This window comes from Delphinus delphis, chromosome 9 (assembly GCF_949987515.2).
Source record: "Delphinus delphis chromosome 9, mDelDel1.2, whole genome shotgun sequence".
NCBI lineage: Eukaryota > Metazoa > Chordata > Mammalia > Artiodactyla > Delphinidae > Delphinus > Delphinus delphis.
The window spans coordinates 53,376,897-53,395,281 of record NC_082691.1 but is presented as its reverse complement, the minus strand read 5'-3'; the positions used below and the strand labels follow the sequence as shown (position 1 = coordinate 53,395,281).

Sequence of the window (18,385 nt, the reverse complement as noted above, 5' to 3'; positions counted from 1 at the left end):
CCCGAGGCCAGTGCGGACCAGGGTTGCATTACAAACATTTCGCATTCTGGCCGGAACATGAGGGGTACTAAAATTCTTTGAATTATGCTGGGGTCCAGGGCTCGGAAGGGGCTGCCTCAGAAGGGGCTGGGATTGGGACAGGTCACAGTCCATGAGTGGGTCCGCGGGTCCAGCTCGGTACCTGGTGCCCACCGCAATCCCACTGGCCGGCAACCGGCGGAACCCAGGGCCAAGGAGCCATGTGCCGGCTGCAGTTGTGGAGTCAAATCCTCCTGCCAGTATTCTTCTCCCTCTTTCTCGTCCAACTGTTTATCAGCTTCTCAGAGAATAGTTTTTCCCAAGTCTCCAGACACAAGAACAAGCACAGACCAAAATCTATGGATGACGGTAAGCCATCCTGAGCCCAGAGGCTGCTGCCCCAGGTGTGCGGCCGCCGTTGTATTTCCTACTGGTTGTGGCACGCTGGCAGGCTGAGATTTCATCTCTAAAGTTGCCTTTTGGTGTTGGCAGGAAGACATTTTTAAAGGATCTTAACGTTTTTGGTGAAATCCAATTAAATTGGACTCAAATTCATTTGCTTTATCTGAAGTGTGAAAAGTGGATTAAAACAGTTTTAAATGTGGAAAGCATGTTCCCCACCCCTTTCGTTTTGCATGACCTATAGCCCAAAGCTTTGTGCTGTGAATAAGGTGTTGGGTTTTGTTCTAATCAGACCCCACTCAATGGCCATAGCTAGTCTTTCTGAGTGTTGTACGGTTTTAGTTAATAAAGTACTTAATTTGGGTCTTATCTTAAGAAATAATTACTTGGTTTGGGGACTTTCTTTTGTTCCCCTCCCCAACTGAAGAAATTCTGAAACATTAAAAGTTGTACTGAGTTAAATTCATGAACCTGGAGATAATGTCTTTGGTATCCTAAACTGGAATTGTATAGATAGAATAAGGACAGGATTTGAACTACTTGGAAAATGCCCTGTAAAGCCAAGACTGCCATTTTTATGAAGACTCTAAGACAGAATAATTACCGCGTTCTGGTTTTCAGAGTCAAAAAGATAGTATCTGTGAGTGTCTTCCTTCCTAAATCCAAACCCAAAGCTCTTAGCTTTGCACTGAAATGAGACTCTCCTTTGAGAGGGTGGAGGATAAGGAGAGGCTGAATCAAAAGATCTGGCTTGTTTCCTTTGGTTTTATCTTTCCCATACATTTTTCTCTCATTTAACCTCTCAGTCATTCCCATACATACTTCAAGAGGAACAACGTTCTCATACCATCCCTTGCCATGTTCTTCCCAGGAAAAGTGCCTAAAAACAGGCTAAACATAGAAACAAATCCCTCCCTTTGTTCCCTAACAAATTGGAGTCATACTAGAATTTTTCAAAAAACCTTGTTAAAATGTTGAGGAAGAACAAAAAGGGAGTAAACAAAAATAAATCAAGAATCATGGATAACATAGTCTGGTCTTCTAGCTAGCTTAGTTCTAGGGCTGAAGAACCCAGTCAGTGTTTCTGAGGAAACAGCTTCCCTTTGGGAGGGAAAGCTTGGTCAGCCTGTCCTGGGCCTCCCCTGAGTGTTTGCTTCCTAGCCTGGGGTAATTTCCCCTTTGAACTTGCACTCAACCTTCTTATTTTATAAGGATATGGTTTCTTAGACATTACGATTCTTTCACTTCCAAAACTGCGAAAGGGATTCTAACCTTTCACTGAGATCTCCACCTACATCCCTGCTGGTGGTCTGAGTGATAGACCTTTCCCACAGGCAACCCATAGGACTTTGTTAATGATCCCACATCAAGTGAGATCCCCTACTAAGCGGGTTGCTTTGATTCCCCAGGCTTTTAACCCTGATGTTTTATTTATATTTGAGAGCTTAGTAAGCAATATCCCAAGAAGTTGTAGTTTGCTCTTGGAACTTTGGGTTAAGAATCTTCTTTTCCAATACCTAATGAATGCATTAAAAAATACTAAAATGTAGAGAAATTCTCTTACTGGGAGCAACCAGAAAACAAAGGGGTATGGCCTAAAAAGCAAGTGGCAAGCTAGGAAAGAAATAGAAGATTCTAGATCAAAATAGAATAGCACAGCATGGTAACACTCCAAATGCCACCATCAACCCTTAGAAATGACTGTCACTAAATTCCAAGAATTTTCATTAGTACTCCCAGATCTAGAGAGATGCAAATTGAGTGGGTGTCCTGTTCTTCACCTGTTCTGAAGATCTACAGAGAAATGGTTTCGGAGGAGAAATAAGAAAAACAGAGAAACTGAACAGTGGATCTGACTCTGATGGAAACACAAGTTCCTGGGCTACAAACTGGATTTAGGGACAGATCTACAATCCAGAAATATTCCCTGTATGGAAATGGGATATATCTCCAATTAGCTAGAGTGAACCTTGGCAGTGGAAAATGATAAAACCTCAGAAGAGAGTGTAGAGCCCAGATATTCTAACAAAGTCTGGCACAGACTCACCTGAGTTCTCTCCCTTTGTCAAATACTGAGAACAACCAAGTGAATAGAGCATAAAATACAGTAAAACTGTAGTTTGTCAGAAAAAAAATTTCAAGGACAGTGGTAAGGTGGTCAGAATGTCACTTCTACTGTGTCAACACAAATAGAAGGTCTGAACAGAACTATCTCATCATTAGTAAGATGAAAATAGACAATATAGAACCTATGCAAATACTGCATAGCTAACAGAATAAATAATTGAGTATATATATACTCCCATGCAGAAAAACAGCTAATCTGTCCTAGAAGAAAACAGAACTCAAGGAACAGATGAAAATTTCCCCACAAGTGCTGAGCTAGAGAACCACCAAATGAGAAATAGATTCCGTGAAACATATGTCAAAGTCAAGATATCAGAATGAGATGAAAAGGCAGATTTCTCCAAGGAAATGAAGGCTAAGTAATTTGAACATGAGGCAAGGCTTCCAGGTTTTCTCTTTATTTCTGTAGTACCCATTTGTTTATTTCTGTAACGGTGAACACACCAAGAATATTTGTCATGCAGACTCTACATATACTTATTGTATTGGACTCTGGTAGCTGCCTCCTTCCTCTGCCCTCTAGCCTAGCGTGTGCTGATATCTGGGGGGAGGTGGGGCTACATTGTCTTTCCCCTGGTAGATTTCTCAGTCTCTTCTATCACCTGCATACCTGATTCCCAGTACTAAATTCCCTATGTTATATATAATCAGAGTGATTTCTGTCACTCACAGACCCTTTCTGAGAAAGGTGTACTCATGGATATTATTCAGCAAACGAATATAAACTAAGGGGAAATGTGGGATTCAAGAAAGATAAGTAAGCAAAGAAACCAGTAAAACGTTTATAAGTGATTGATTACAAGTCAATAGCAATTTAAATACATTACCAGTCTAATAATAATTGATAAGGACTTAATAATAATTAAAATTCCAGATGATTCCTACCTGGGGAATGGTGTGGGAAGGGAAAGGAAGAAAGTTAAAGCATATTAGGATCCTTATATAGGTAGAGAATGTAGATCCTGATTAAGCAATGATAGAAAGAAGAAGATAAAATATATCTCTCAAAAATTTTTAAGGAACCGCTCATATAGAAACAGAAACAGGTGTGACTTCAGGGTGTGACTAGAGGAAATAAAGCAACAAAGAATAAATTGATGGAATAATATATACCTTGCAAATGCTAATGAAAAATAAAGCAAGTGTAGCAATATTAATGTTAGATAACATCGAATTTAAAAAAAAATCTTTAAGTAGACGACTAAGCGATATTCCGTACTGATGTACAGCACAATACATGAAGATGACATATTATGAAACTTTGTTCACCTAACAACATAGTTTTGAAATAGATGCAGTCAAAGGTGATAGAAATAAAAAGAACATTTAACAAATTAAAAGCCATATGGACTCATTTTACATGCCTATATCAGAAATCAACAGAGTAAATGTAAGGATGTAATATAGAGAATAGTAATATATGAAATCTTGTTATCTTCCCCCCAAATTTTTCTCTTAGCTGTTCATCAAAAAATTTTAATTCCAGATAAACTTTAGAATCAGCTTGTCTGATTCAGTTGTTCTATTTTTTAAAATTATTAATTAATTCTTTGCACTGCCAATCAAAAAGAAAGTTTTTGTTTTGATATCTGGTATAATATACATTGACGCCTGGCATCTCTAGGTATTTGAAATTGTGATCCCTCATGGAAGAAGAGAAGAGGAACAAGGATGGAATTTTATGTAATAACAACATTTTAGACATTGATAGAGGGAATGGAACCAGTCAGGAAACTCAAAAAGGAATGGCCAGAGGTGTTCCAAGAGGACTAGGAGAGAATGATGCTGCAGAAATTATGAAAATGTAATCAAGAGGAAGGAAGTGACTGGAGAGAAAAATACACAAAAAAATTGGGTCTTTAAGAGAGTATAGGAAGAATCTGGTCCTGAGAATGCTGTGGAAATAGCTAGTACCTCTTTCTTCAGGAACAGAGTAAAAGAAGAAAAGAAACTATTGCTTCATGTAGCACATTGTCATGTAGGTCAGCTGTCCCTCATTGGTTCTTCAGTAATAGCAAGAAAGACTATAAGAAAGATTGCTGGTTAGTTATACAAATACTCAGTCTAAATCTCTGAGATGGACCCAGATTGGGTCATTCACTGACATGAAGTTCAGGCTAAAGAGAAGGGAATGAGGCCATGAGGGGCAAACAGATCTGGAAAACAATGGAAAGGTCAAGAAGAGTGAAGGTCTGAGTCATGTCAAAAGGCAAACAAGAGAGGAAAGGAGAGAAGATTCTAGTCAGAGACTAGAATATTGGTATTTAAGATTTCATGGTTGCAGTCATTTGGAATGATGGCAAAATCCAAGTTTAGATCATGGAAATAATTTGTTTAAAGTAAGATGAAGCATCAGAGTTTCTCTGGATGGTGGAATTTCAGCTGATTTTTATTTTTTTATGTATACTTATTTCTTATATTGAACATGTGTCACTTTTATAACTACATAAAGACAATCCTGTTTAAATTTTTGAAAAGTTGGAGACAGAGGCTCCGCACTACCCCTAACCTTCAAGTTCCAATCTGTAAATCGTGGAAGGAGGATTCTGATTGGGCTGACTTGCTCAGATTGCTTCTCCCTGGATCAATGAGTGTGGTGTGGGATTAGCCCAGTTTGATTCAGGTGCGTAGCTTTAGATGCCTGGTTGGGACCAGGGAGTTAGTTTAGGAGAGGAAAGTTAATTTTTAGAACTTACTTGGCTAATCCAAGTTGGATGATGCTATTTCATATTTTTCTGAGTAACAAGAGAAAGTAAGGAGTTAGGATTAGTGAGAAATGGTATCAATGAGAAAGTGTCTAGACATATGAAAATAATAAAGGAAAGTGCTCAGGGTATGGATACATTTGCCATGAAACAGTAATGACTTAATGAAACGCATTTTATATAAAGTTGAGCAATAAATAGGCTTTGTATTTATATTTTTGTACTTAATTTTTTTGCAGCATGTACTGTATGGAAAAATTGTCAATTGTGCACAGAAAATAATAAAGTAAGTTAACTTTTATGTGAGGAAATTGTCTTGGGAACGTTATAAAGTCACACAGTTTACAGTTGTAGTCTAAAAGATATGCCAAACTTTGTTTTACACAATTTTTTGATAGTAGGAATGACTAATAGTGGTTATTAAGAAGTATTTCTGCATTTCAAACCGTTCCTTGAGAATCTAGAAATAAACAAAGGAAAAGTTTAGTGCAAACATGTACTTGCTTCTAGAAAATTGTACTTCAAAAACAAAACAATTTTTTGTTTGAAAAAATTATACTTCAATTTAAAAAAAAGAAAAGAAAAAACACACTCTTTAGTCTGGTTCAAAACCCATCACAATCTGAGAAAAGTTTACCTTTCCAAATAATTCCACAAAATTTCATGACGACGGATTTCACTCCTGCCGCAGTGGAAACCTGTTCTTTATTCTACTATAGCTTCTGTGTCTAAAGCCCTTCCTTCCTGCACAGATTTTACCTTTTCTTCAAAGCTCAGACAAATTCTTCCTATTCTCTGAAAGAAATCTTAACCAATCAACTAGAAGTGAGTACTTTCGCTATGAACTCCTATTACATTTATGATCTGTTCCACTCCTTTTGAAATTCTAATATTCTTCCATTTAGAAACATTTGTTTTTTATACAGTGGAAATATTATACCTGCCAGTTAAATTTTCAACCTCTAGAAAACAATGCTTTATATATCAATGTAACCTAACTTCCATTATATCTAGCATTTGCCCATAATTAGTAAATGCTCTTTTTATCCTCTCTATGTCCACTACTTTAAAATCCCTCTTTGCACAATAACACTTATTTAATATTTTTGGCCAGTATAAGTATTAAACCATTTAGTTTATACAATGTTAACAAACCATTAAACATTACTATGTACCTTCCCCTCTTGTGCATTTTTTCATTTTAATGATATTAACCATCATTCTAAAGTCTGTTAGCTGACTTCTCACTTCTCACTCTCTTAAGGGTCTGAGGTTAGCATGGCTTTGTATTTATATGGGTCATCTTCCTTAGCTACAAGAAAAAAATTCATGTAATTTGTCTTAAATTACGCATTACTAATTTAGAGATGTTGAATATATTCTACTGTTCCTCTGGTTAATTTGAAGTTCTTCTCTTTGAAGACTTTTTAGTCTTAATTAAGGAATTAGTCAGGGACTTTCTTGGCGGTCCAGTGGTTAAGACTTCACCTTCAAGTGCAGGGGGTGCAGGTTCGATCATTGGATGGGGAGCTAAGATCCCACATGCCTCCAGGCAAAAAAAAACATAAAACAGAAGCAATACTGTAACAAATTCTTCAAATTCAAAGGACTTTAAAAATGGTCCACATAAAAAAATAATCTTAAAAAAAATAAAAGGAATTGGTCAAATTTTTTTGAGGTAACTGACAGACACCCAACTCAAACTACTTTATTAAAAAAGAGAATTTATTAACTCACAAAACTGGTAAGTCCAGTGTGGCCTTGACATCATGCACAGCTGAGTCTTAAAGGATGTTATTCCCATTTCCTCTCTCTCTTTTCATCTCCCAGCTCTGCCTCACTCTGGGTATTGACCTCATTTTCTTCTATGGCAAATGAACATTTTCCATATAGCTGGGGAAGAGGCAGGCTCCCAGCAGACCTCTCCCAATGCCTGTATACAATTCCACAGAGGATTCTGATTGACCCTATTTGGGTCTTATGTCCAGTCCCGCACTAGTTACTGAGCCAGAGGGATGGGCTACTCTGAGTGCCATTGCCTGGGTCAGGTGATTCCAGGAGGAGGAAAGTGGTGGAGCATAGCTGACTGATAGCTGCAGACCCACATAAAGGTGGGGAAGAGATCCGAAAAGGTAAGAGGGTGTGGGTTACCATAGGAAGAAGGATGGTGACACAATCTGGGCAGACAGAGAGTAAAAAAATAAACTACCTTAGGCTACTGTGTTTCACCCTTTGAGCTTTCAGGAAGTATTTTCTCCATCCCTACATTTAAAAAAATGCTCCTGTTAATTAATGCAACCAACCCTCAAGTAAAATTGTACTTACCCAGAGTCGTTGTCAGTTATTGCCCCCCAGCTATAACTTTGGAATGTCAGAGAGATGTACGTGGTGTGCAGACGCTCTGTTGAGTTTCCCTGGCCAAGCAGTGAGTTATTGGTCACCAATCTGGCTGCCCCAGGCTTAACCTGCGAAGGAGCTCCCTTTTCCGTTGTTCTCTGAGCTCCTATCAGAGAGAGGCACAGGGAAGAATGTCTCTTCTGGGGACTGCACTGCTTTAGGAGCTCATGTGCTGTGAACCTGGTTATCGCGGCCAGGGAATCAGCTTAGCACTAAGTGACCACAAACTCTTCTCTGACAGGTTCAGGTTTTTTCTGGCGTTTCATCTCCCTTAAAACCCTGCTAGATGGCATGAACTTGATTCCTAAAAACTCTGAGATCTAATAACCAAGGCCTGAAGTCTCTGGGCTGTAATCCTTGAATGTAGACTTTGACTTTGAAGTTCCAGTCTTTAAGCAATAGTCTAAGAGGACAGGATCCATTTAGCCAAAATGGCTTCAATCTTAAATTTGCCTTCATTTGACCTCTGATCTTGGTTAACATGAAACAAAAGTTTGCCTGTGATATATCTCTTGCTCTCAGGCAGTGTCTAAGGGGTGACTTTTTACAATGGAATGTGTATCCTGCTGGTCTCAGGATATACAGCAAGAAGTGATTGGGAGCGGTCTGGGATCAGTCTTATAGGATTGGTTACCAGCATAGAACCAAATTGATTACATTAGAACCTAAGCTTCCCTATTTACTAGGTATGTGACCTTATGAGAGTCATTTGACTGCTCTGTGCCTTAGTATCCTCCTCTATAAAGTGGATATAACAGTACCTAGCTTACAGGGTTGTCATGAAGATGAAATGAGTTAATATATATAAAGGGCTCAGAACGGTGCCTGTCACGTGGTAGGTCCTATGTAAGTGACAGCCATTTTTACCACTCTGTCCTCATTTTTTTTACTCTTCCAGGTTCTAGTCTTATCTTCCACGGTGGTTACCACCATTGTACCTTGCTTTTGCTTGCTTCAGCAAGAGACTTAGAATTCAATATTCCTATTTCCACATGATCATCTGGCCACCAGTGAGCAAAAAGGGGAAAGGGGGTAAAGCAAGGCTGGTTGAGAGCACCACCAGGCCCACATGTAACAGAAGAGGAATCCCCAGAGGCCTAAGTGTGAATGCTGCAGACAAGGGGAATGGGAAAGAGTGTTAGAAAGAGAGAGGGAAAAAACAAACAACAACAACAAAAAACACCCTATCTTCTGAAGTCATTATTACTACTTTGTGAAATAATGTCTTAAATTTAGTTCTCTAACTACAGAGCCTGAGAAAGTGATTCAGGTACATGTGATTTCTTGAGTGACTGCTGTTCAGCAAAATTCTATGAAGGAGTACGGGACCCAGAGAAACTAAGGGACAAGAGCCAAGCAAAGATGTGATCTCAGCCAAAGCCTACACTGGCCTGAACCATGGGCAGCCCTGGGGCAAAAAGTTACATAGCAGAGTTGTGCCTGCCTTGAGGCAAGGATGTCCATTGTTTGGAACCCCATACACTGGTCAATTCCTGACAGAGGTCAATTCTTGACCACAGGCAAGATGGTCCCTATCCACAAGGACAATGCAAGAAGAAGGGCAGCTTGAGCCGTTGGCAGTCAGCACTCATTGCAGCTAGGTTTGTGTGCATGGGCCTGGTAAAGTGGATCTGGTAAAGCGGCAGACCACCAACAGCATCAACTACAAATAATAATAATAAAATAATGATGATGATGATGATGGCTGTTATATATTGAATACTTATTGAACTAGTACTAGAAACTTACTGGGATTGTGGTTATTATACTTGGACACTGCTTTTATTTTTTTTCTTTCCAAATACAGGGTTTTTGGTGCAGTGAAGAAAGGGCTTGCAAAAAAATTTGTTTTCCATATTTCGGGTGTCATTTCAGTTCTATATTTTGGTTGAACTGTCACGGTGAGTTGTCCTTATTTGAATTTTATGTACTTTTTTTTTTTTTTTTTTGTGGTATGCGGGCCTCTCACTGTTGTGGCCTCTCCCGTTGGGGAGCACAGGCTCCGGACGCGCAGGCTCAGCGGCCATGGCTCACGGGCCTAGCCACTCCGCAGCATGTGGGATCTTCCCGGACCGGGGTACAAACCCATGTCCCCTGCATCGGCAGGCAGACTCTCAACCACTGCGCCACCAGGGAAGCCCTGTACTTTTTACAATTGATTTGCAAACTAGTGATTTGCTACAATTGAAGAATTATAAATTATTATATTTGCTTTATTAAAATATAGCAAGTCTGTTCATTGGTGTTTCCTCTGATACAGACTGATACTGATTGTTTCCAGCCAGTGTTGGTTCAAACTAGGTCAACATTCATTCTGATTTGTGGATGCCTTACCATACCAATTGTTAAATACTTTAAATTTCATCTCTAAAGTACTCTGATGTACAATAACCATAACCCAGTAAAGGGAGGTTTGTGTTCTTAAGTTGTTTTAGAAACTCCAGGAGTTTCTTGTAAGCTAGTCCTGAGGACATATTGAGCCCAATAGCATTATTAATAACTTATATTTCCTCAGCTAATGTGTTCAATACTGAGAACTGACATTCAGAACAATGACTCCCTGGGACTGAACTCATCTCAATCATTAAAGAATCTTTAATTTTATATCTGTAATGTTGTATTTTTGGTTTTTTTAAAAAATTGAAGTGAAAAAATATAAATTTTGCTCACAAATCCATGTTTTCTTCAGAAACCATCAGGTAAATTTAAATCATAGTTGTAGCAAAGAACCTATATATAGCAAGTGACACTTCATGTATTTAGTATGAATGGGGAACCCTAGTCTCCTACTTCATCTTCCGCCCTGCTAGTTTCATTTTACAGGTACACCAGGCTGATAAGTTAAATAGTACTGAGAGGGGATACAGTTTACAGGTGTGCTGGAAATCTGCTTTCCCAGCAAGCGTTGGCTGCCTTTTTGATAAGGAACTGCTGAAACTCAAACAACAAACCATCCCCTGCTACCTACTATTTTATCTTCATAGAAACAGCAACCTGAGAGATCTATTCTTTCTGTTGAGATATTGCCTGGAATGAGTCTAGAGACAAAATAAAGGAAAAAATAAGCCTGTGGCCTAATAGTTTACCTATCTGGAGATAAAGGACATTAAATGTTTCCTCTTTTTAGCAACCCAGATTATTTTCAAATGTTAGTGATTATTGCATTAAGAGTAGTTTTATTGGAGCATATGATGTATGTTACTGTATCATTTTTAATAATGACCAGTGCATTTGTATTTAAGAATCAGACTGCATGATATTAGGAACGATGAAACTATGAGAAATTATTAACCTTCTGTTAGCTTAAAATATATTTCTTTTCTTTTCATACATTTCGGTTGACATGTTTGGATTCCTGATGCTTCTACTCATTGCAGTATTGATTATAGTGTTCATTTGTCAATGCTTCATCTATCAATATTACCTGCAGATGAATGTTCCTTTTATCCTTAGTAAGAATGCACTTTAGGATAGTATCATTGAAGAGAATGCTAAGCTAGTAATCAGTAAATGTTTTACCTTTTTTATGTAATAAAAATAGTATATGCATCCATATGATAAGGAAAAAATTTTCAAAAGGTACAGAATATTATAAAATAAAAAGGTTATTCCAGGACTTTCCTGGTGGTCCAGTGGTTAAGAATCCACCTTCCAATGCAGGGGACATGGGTTCAATCCCTGGTTGGGGAACTAGGATCCCACATGCCGTGGGACAACTAAGCCTGCATGCCACAACTAGAGAACCTGCGCCTGCGTGCTCTGGAGCCCGTGTGCCACAACTAGAGAGCCCGCGTGCCACAACTACTGAGCCTGCGTGCCACAACTAGAGAGAAGCCTGCATGCCGCAACAAAAGATCCCGCGTGCTGCATATCCCACGTGCCTCAACTAAGACCTGACACAGCCAAAAATAAATAAATATTTAAAAAGTAAACTCCTTACCTTATTAAAAAAAAAAGTTTGTTTTTCCCACTCCCCACTCCACCTCTGACACCTCCTCTCCAAAAAGAATCCCTTTAATATGATTCTATTTGTATTTCTTTTTTTGGCTACCTCCATGTGTTTGAACAATATGGTTTTATCTCCTTTTCATGATTTCTTAACTTTACATGTTATCTATCAACTCCCCATCATGAAAGCTGAAAAATTTGTCTTGTACGATCCATATTTTTTTGTTATTTTGCTGTTAGGGGATATTATTATTTTGCTTGTTTTTTTTTGTTTTTTGTTTTTTGTTTTGTGGTACGCAGGCCTCTCACTGTTGTGGCCTTTCCCGTTGCGGAGCACAGGCTCCGGACACACAGGCTCAGCGGCCATGGCTCACAGGCCTAGCCACTCCGTGGCATGTGGGATCTTCCTGGACCGGGGCATGAACCCATGCAGGTGGACTCTCAACCACTGCGCCACCAGGGAAGCCCTATTTTGCTATTTTTGAATTGTAACTATTGTTGTTCATTACTAGCTCTTAAGATGCCTAATCTTTCTTCTGTTGGTTATGTTTTTGACTTTGAGTAATCCATTTAGCCCTCTGTTTCTCTATCTATCAATACTTCTCCCATTATTTAAGATAAGAAAATTTGGAACCCTGTGTTTCCTTCTACCTGTCCTCTTCTCTCTCTAGCTCCTAAATTCTGTAAGCTTTCGCACTCATTTGACATTGTCAAGTGTATAATATTTACATTCTGTTCTGTAACTATATTTATATCTTGAAATGCTTACTCTGTAGTTTGAATCTAAAATGCCTTAAACTAGTAAAATAATAAAACATATTATGATTATGTGAATATTGTTTAGGAAACAACTGAAGTGAAAATAGGAAAGGTAATTCTACGTTACTAACCTGCATTGCTTGAAAGGGAATTACCTAGTGTTAAGATCAAATAGAGTCTCTTTCCTTACTCTCCATTTCTCAAAGTCATGATACATTTCAGCTTGTTTCATGTTTACATTGTGACTTTCCTATACAGCTTTTGCATTTCCTAGAGTTTTAGTTACCTTCATTATTTCTTTTTTTTTTTTTTTTTTTTTTTTTGCGGTACACGGGCCTCTCACTGTTTTGGCCTCTCCTGTTGTGGAGCACAGGCTCCAGACGCGGAGGCTCAGCGGCCATGGCTCACGGGCCCAGCCGCTCCGCGGCATGTGGGTTCTTCCCGGACCAGGGCACGAGCCCGTGTCCCCTGCATCGGCAGGCGGACTCTCAACCACTGCACCACCAGGGAAGCCCCATTATTTCTTGTCAAGAAGGACACAGGACACTTTATTCCTATCACTGTGATTACTCATCTAGTATTTGGTAAAATATATTCATTGTCTTCTTATAGATATTCTTTTAAAAGTCCTGTGACTTCCTGTTATAATTTATAAAAATTAGTTTCTTTTCACTGCTCTACTGAGAAGAAATTTTTGGATCCCGTATCTTCCTTTTTTTTAGGATTCATTTTTTTTCCCTTTTGCTGGAGTATATTCTCAAGTAACTTTTTCAAAAGGAGTTCACAGAGGTATGGAAAATATTTTCATAGTCCATACACGTTGAGAAGTTTGTTTTTCTTCATTCTCCTTCAGGCCAACACAGTATTATTTTCTTTCTTTAAATTGTATACCTTTTTCAAGAAGGACCCAGAGACAAGATAGAAAGATCCATAGATAAGGCAGAGGCACTTTAATAGGCCCATCTGTAAGTAAAATGTGCCTGTATGAAAAGATAAGTGTTGGCCAAATGTTCTGTTTGCTTACTTAAGACCACTTCTTTGTCTAGGACTTTGTATTTTTCTGGCTATGAGACCTTATATCCTTTTCTTATTAACATATAAAGATGAAAGAAAGAGTAAGATGGAAGATAATTCCTTATTCTTTGCATCTTAGAAAAAAAATATACCCAGAAGGAAGAACCAGTAAGGGTACATTACGTATGTGGCAAGAGTCTGTGACAAACATGTTGCTTTATATATATATATATATATATATATATATATATATATTTCCCCCCAACCCACCCCAGGATCCTGGTCTCTTATAAGTGTTATCACTTTTTTGCATAGTGCTTATCAGTAAAGTGGCTAATTATTCCCAGAAGAGAATAGGGGCCTGAGCAAATATCCATCACTGAAGTTTCTGCAGTTTAGAAGGAAAACTCTGAAGCATCTCTGCAAATATGGGCCAACAACTGCCCTCAGTTCTGGTTTAGCTCTGCTATTCATCTGCTATCTCTTCCTTTTTGATTTCTTCTAGAGATCTCCTAGACCTTGTTAATTCCATGAGCACTGCATTCTGTTAGAGGAATTTGTCTTATTAAGGGCTTCTTGTATTTCATAATCCAAAGATGCTGCTTGGGTTCCAGAAACATCCATCTTTCATTAAAAAAAAATGAATGACTAATGGGGCATCAAAAGATTGATTACTACATCTGATCTAATAGTCTTGTTATTTAGCAGATATGATTTTAAGTTAAAGCACTTTTTAAAGTTCCAAGTGTTAGAGAACATAAATGTTTAACCGCTCGTGTACTCACTGCCTCCTTTGACTCTCATCTATTTTAGTAAATATTTACTGAGTATTTATTATGCCTTAAGTAGTGTGGTTGTCACTAGGGACATAATTATAACAAGAAAGATAAATCCTTGCTTTCGTGGAGCTTACATCCTACTAAGAGAAGACACAGAGAAGTAAACAAGCAATTGTTAATTCTATTGCTAACTTACTGATATTTCAAATGATATTTCATTTATTTTAATTGTATTACTGTATTCTTAATCAAACACTTTAATTCTCCTGGTGGATAAATAAAAGGAGAACTTAATGTAATAAAGCAATGGTAATAAAAGTTTACATAAATGTAGTCTATCTAATAAGATAATTCCAATTATAACTTTATTCTGAAAATAAGCCTCACTAACTCTAAGTTTACCATCCTTTTGAACAGAACTCAAGTCTATATTGCTGGAAGACCACACATGTTTTACATTCCTCGTGGGACTGCTCCTGGCAAGTATTATAATTTGTTTGATGAGGTGCCCCAGACTCTTTCAGTAACTCACACCTGTAAGTCTTCCTCTTACTTATCCCAGGCATCAAAATTAAAGTATGAGTAGGAAACACTGTTCTCATTTCTAAAACACATTCTTATAACCTCAATAGCTAGTGTAGGATGGGTAAAAACCATAATATTGATAGAGAAGAGTTTAAAATTTCCAACCTAAATTGGATATTAATACCTTTCCCAGTTACCCCAACTCCCACTCCACAAAAGCAACTCAACAAAAGTTTCAGTTTGCTTTAAGGAATCCTTGAAGACTTTTCCCAAATCAGTTCATCCTACCTAGTTGACTGACCCTATCTCCACTCTTTTCAGCTTGATTCTTTAAACCTTCCCGTACTTACAAGGCTCCTGCTTACCCAGAACTCAGATCTTAGCTCCCTTCAGCTCAACATGCACAGCTCTGGGCAGGTCCTCACACTCCTCTGCCCAGGCCTAGATCCTGGGAACCCAACTGAAGTCAGAACCATAGCCCCCTTGTTCACCTGGGTAATTGAACCATAAAGTATTGACTGATGAAAGGGTACTGCAAGGTCCTTTATAATTTCCATTAAAAATAACATCAGGGGACATCCATATTATTGTGCTGCTCTGGGCCTCTGGGACATGATACTAAATCTGAATGAGAAGCAGGGTAAACCTTGTAGGGGCAAGGATGAACTGTCAAGCATGTACATACTCCATTGCTAACTTCTAGATCTTGTTACGTAGAAATTGTTTTGATGGTAACAGGATCACGAACTGTTTCAAAAAGCTATTTGAGGAGAGGAGCTGAAGTACAGGGTGATTGCTGCTTCCTAGGATTGAAATCACACCAGAGGGCTGCAGAGGACGATGCGGCATTTCAACTTGTCTCCCTCCATGTTCAATTCCACAGCAAAGTGAACCAGGAGAAGTGCTTTGAAGAGAGCACAGGGTTGGATATTTATTCATTTCAGATAGAAACCGTTATCTATTCACAGATTGAGAGCAGTTAGTTACACTAGATTCATTGTAGGGAATAAAATGTGATCAAATTCAGAAAGCAGGATTATTTTCCACCCAGGAGAAAAATCTCAAGCCCAAGGGATAGCCTATATTAAAAGGTTGAATAAAGGAAACAAGATTCTTCAAAAGGCATTGAGAAGAAGATGGAAAGTGGAAGTGTGGTGTCATAGAGATCAGGAAAGGAGGGTCTGAATGTATGAGTGTCCTTTAGACTTACAAATTGGGAGGTTACTGATACCCTAACTGCATGTGGTAGTCTTAGGAGTGTTTATTCGAGACACAGTATAAACAGACTTCTGACTTGTGGAAGAAGAAAATATGGAACCTGAAAAACGTCATACACTATGCACATTTGACCACGATGCCTCTCACCCAGAGTTATTTTCCTGGAGTGATAGTAATATCGCCCCTCTTGGTCCTTGGTCCAAACTCCTCTAGAAAATGAATTCAGAAGATGATTTGAAGGGATTAGGGAATCATTGAGCATCCACAGGTTTTCTGTCAGCAGAGACAGCTAGTCTTGTGGTCACCACCAAATATTTGCCCTTTTCCTCTTTGTTAAACTCATACCCAAGTTGATAATACCTTAAGTCATTTGAGCCCTAAATATTAAAATAGCAGTAATATTGCAGTATCAGAATAGAAATCATATGATTATTTCTAGATATTTTATGTTAAGCACTTTTTAAAAATTAGGTAAGTCATCACTGACTTTTCTTAGAAAGACTTTGAAAAGGTAAATTGATTCTCTCTTCTCATAGTATATAATGAATAGATAACTGAAAAGCTAGATCATCCAGAGAGAGAAGAAGGAAGTTTCTTCAATGGTAAGCTTTCAAATTATATTGCATGAATTTTCTGCATGACTTCCCTCCCTCCTATTATGTAACTTTTCAGAAATGTAATCAGAATCATTAAGAAAGGAAGTGGAAATAAATCTGTAAAATGTAAACTGATATTCAATGCCTGACACATGTAATAGAAGGCAGCAGAAAATGGAGCTGTAACAGCTCCTCAGTCGGGCTGCCTTAGTTGAAATCTGGGCTTCATTTACTAAGTATGTCACATTGGACAACTAACTTAACCTGTCTGTGTCTTAGTTTACTCATTTGTTAATATTCTCCAGTAATAGTGAATAAATCAGTGGGTAGCTCTGAGGGACAAAATGAGATTTTATGGGCAAAATTTTTAGAATTTCCCTGACAGTAAGTTCTTAATAAATGTTAATCGTTACTGCTGGAGTACAGAATCTCAGCCCTTGAAGGCATATGAAGGTTACCTGCCCAACCCCTCCTCCAATGCTAGGACCCTCTTGCCCGTATCTCTGGCATGTTTGACGGTGAACAGCTGGAGACTGTCACTTGTATGAAAACAATGACTAATTTGGCTTTGTATATGTGTGCACGCGTGTGTATATGAATACTGTGTGTACGCACAGGTGCTTGATTTTCAACAGGGTAAACACACAGACATACTTTTATTGCCACTTCCTACATCCACCTACACAGAAAGGAAGACCCTAGCTAGAGGCATGCTCCATAATTGTATGGCTCCTGAAGTTGTCAGTGCAGGTGAATAAGAAACGAGAGGAAGGAGAATGCAGGTAACTCCCAGAAGCCTGCAGGCCCCTAGAGGCCAGAATGATCTCCAGGAGAGAAATTAGAGTTTAAAAGATCAGTGACGCTAGGATGACCATCTGTCATCCAAACTGGGACCATTTTGAGAGTAAAAGGGGGTACTATTAATAATTATTCTGGGAGAAAAGTTATAAACCAGGAGTTTGCGCAAATGAGAACATGTAGTCACGCTGGTTAACACCCACTGTTGTGAGGGAAATGTGTGCATTTATTTGCAGTTGGAGGGATTGGGTATCTATACAAACTTTTAAAAAGGCAATCTGACAGTGTCTATTAAAACATTTTTTGGGTACTCTTTGACCTGGTAATTCTGTTATTAGAGATTTTTTCCCCTTATGAGTCACCAAAATTATGTGTATTAGTTGAATGAGATGAATTTCTAGATTTGTCCATTTGTGACATACAATTTCATACAGTTCAAACTAATAAAATTGTCAGGAGTTGATTTATGTGTTGTGGGACCTGAAGCTTATGAAATTTTGAGACCCTCGTAAAAATTGTTTTTAAATCTTCTTTTTGTTAATTTTACAAAAATGTTTGACTCTGATAACACATATTCCCAGAACCTTAAAAGGCCTAGGGCAAATGAGGGCTCCTAAAGCTTAAGCTATACCACACACACACATCTTTTATTAAATATTTTAAAAATAGGACACACACATCACACACATTCTTGTCTAGACTTGAATAAGAATGGAACTGTCATACATTTGGGGGTATAAATTAGTATAAGAATTCTAAAAATTAGGGCTTCCCTGGTGGCGCAGTGGTTGAGAGTCCGCCTGCCGAAGCAGGGGACACGGGTTCGTGCCCCGGTCCGGGAAGATCCCACATGCCGCAGAGTGGCTGGGCCCGTGAGCCATGGCCGCTGAGCCTGCGCGTCCGGAGCCTGTGCTCTGCAACGGGAGAGGCCACAACACTGAGAGGCCCACATACCGCAAAAAAAAAAAAAAAAAAAAGAATTCTAAAAATTAGTCTGCTAATATGAATCAAGAGCATGAACCTTTTTTTACTCTTTAAATCCCAATAATGTCACTTTTAGGAATTTATCCTATGAAAATAATCTAAAATAGTTTCATTT

The 18,385-nt window shown here is 38.5% G+C and overlaps 1 protein-coding gene across 1 annotated transcript in view; it reads left to right on the top strand.

Annotated features, from left to right (window-relative positions):
• Positions 1-239: 239 nt before the first annotated feature.
• PTTG1IP2 (PTTG1IP family member 2) overlaps positions 240-18,385 on the top strand; it is a 70,173-nt gene continuing 52,027 nt past the window's right edge. Inside the window, exons 1-6 of the mRNA XM_060020569.1 lie at positions 240-387; positions 5,492-5,538; positions 9,457-9,548; positions 10,986-11,079; positions 14,565-14,685; positions 16,429-16,494. Of these exons, the coding sequence (XP_059876552.1) occupies positions 240-387; positions 5,492-5,538; positions 9,457-9,548; positions 10,986-11,079; positions 14,565-14,685; positions 16,429-16,442 (516 nt within the window). The 3' untranslated portion in view covers positions 16,443-16,494. The remainder of the gene's footprint in view (positions 388-5,491; positions 5,539-9,456; positions 9,549-10,985; positions 11,080-14,564; positions 14,686-16,428; positions 16,495-18,385) is intronic.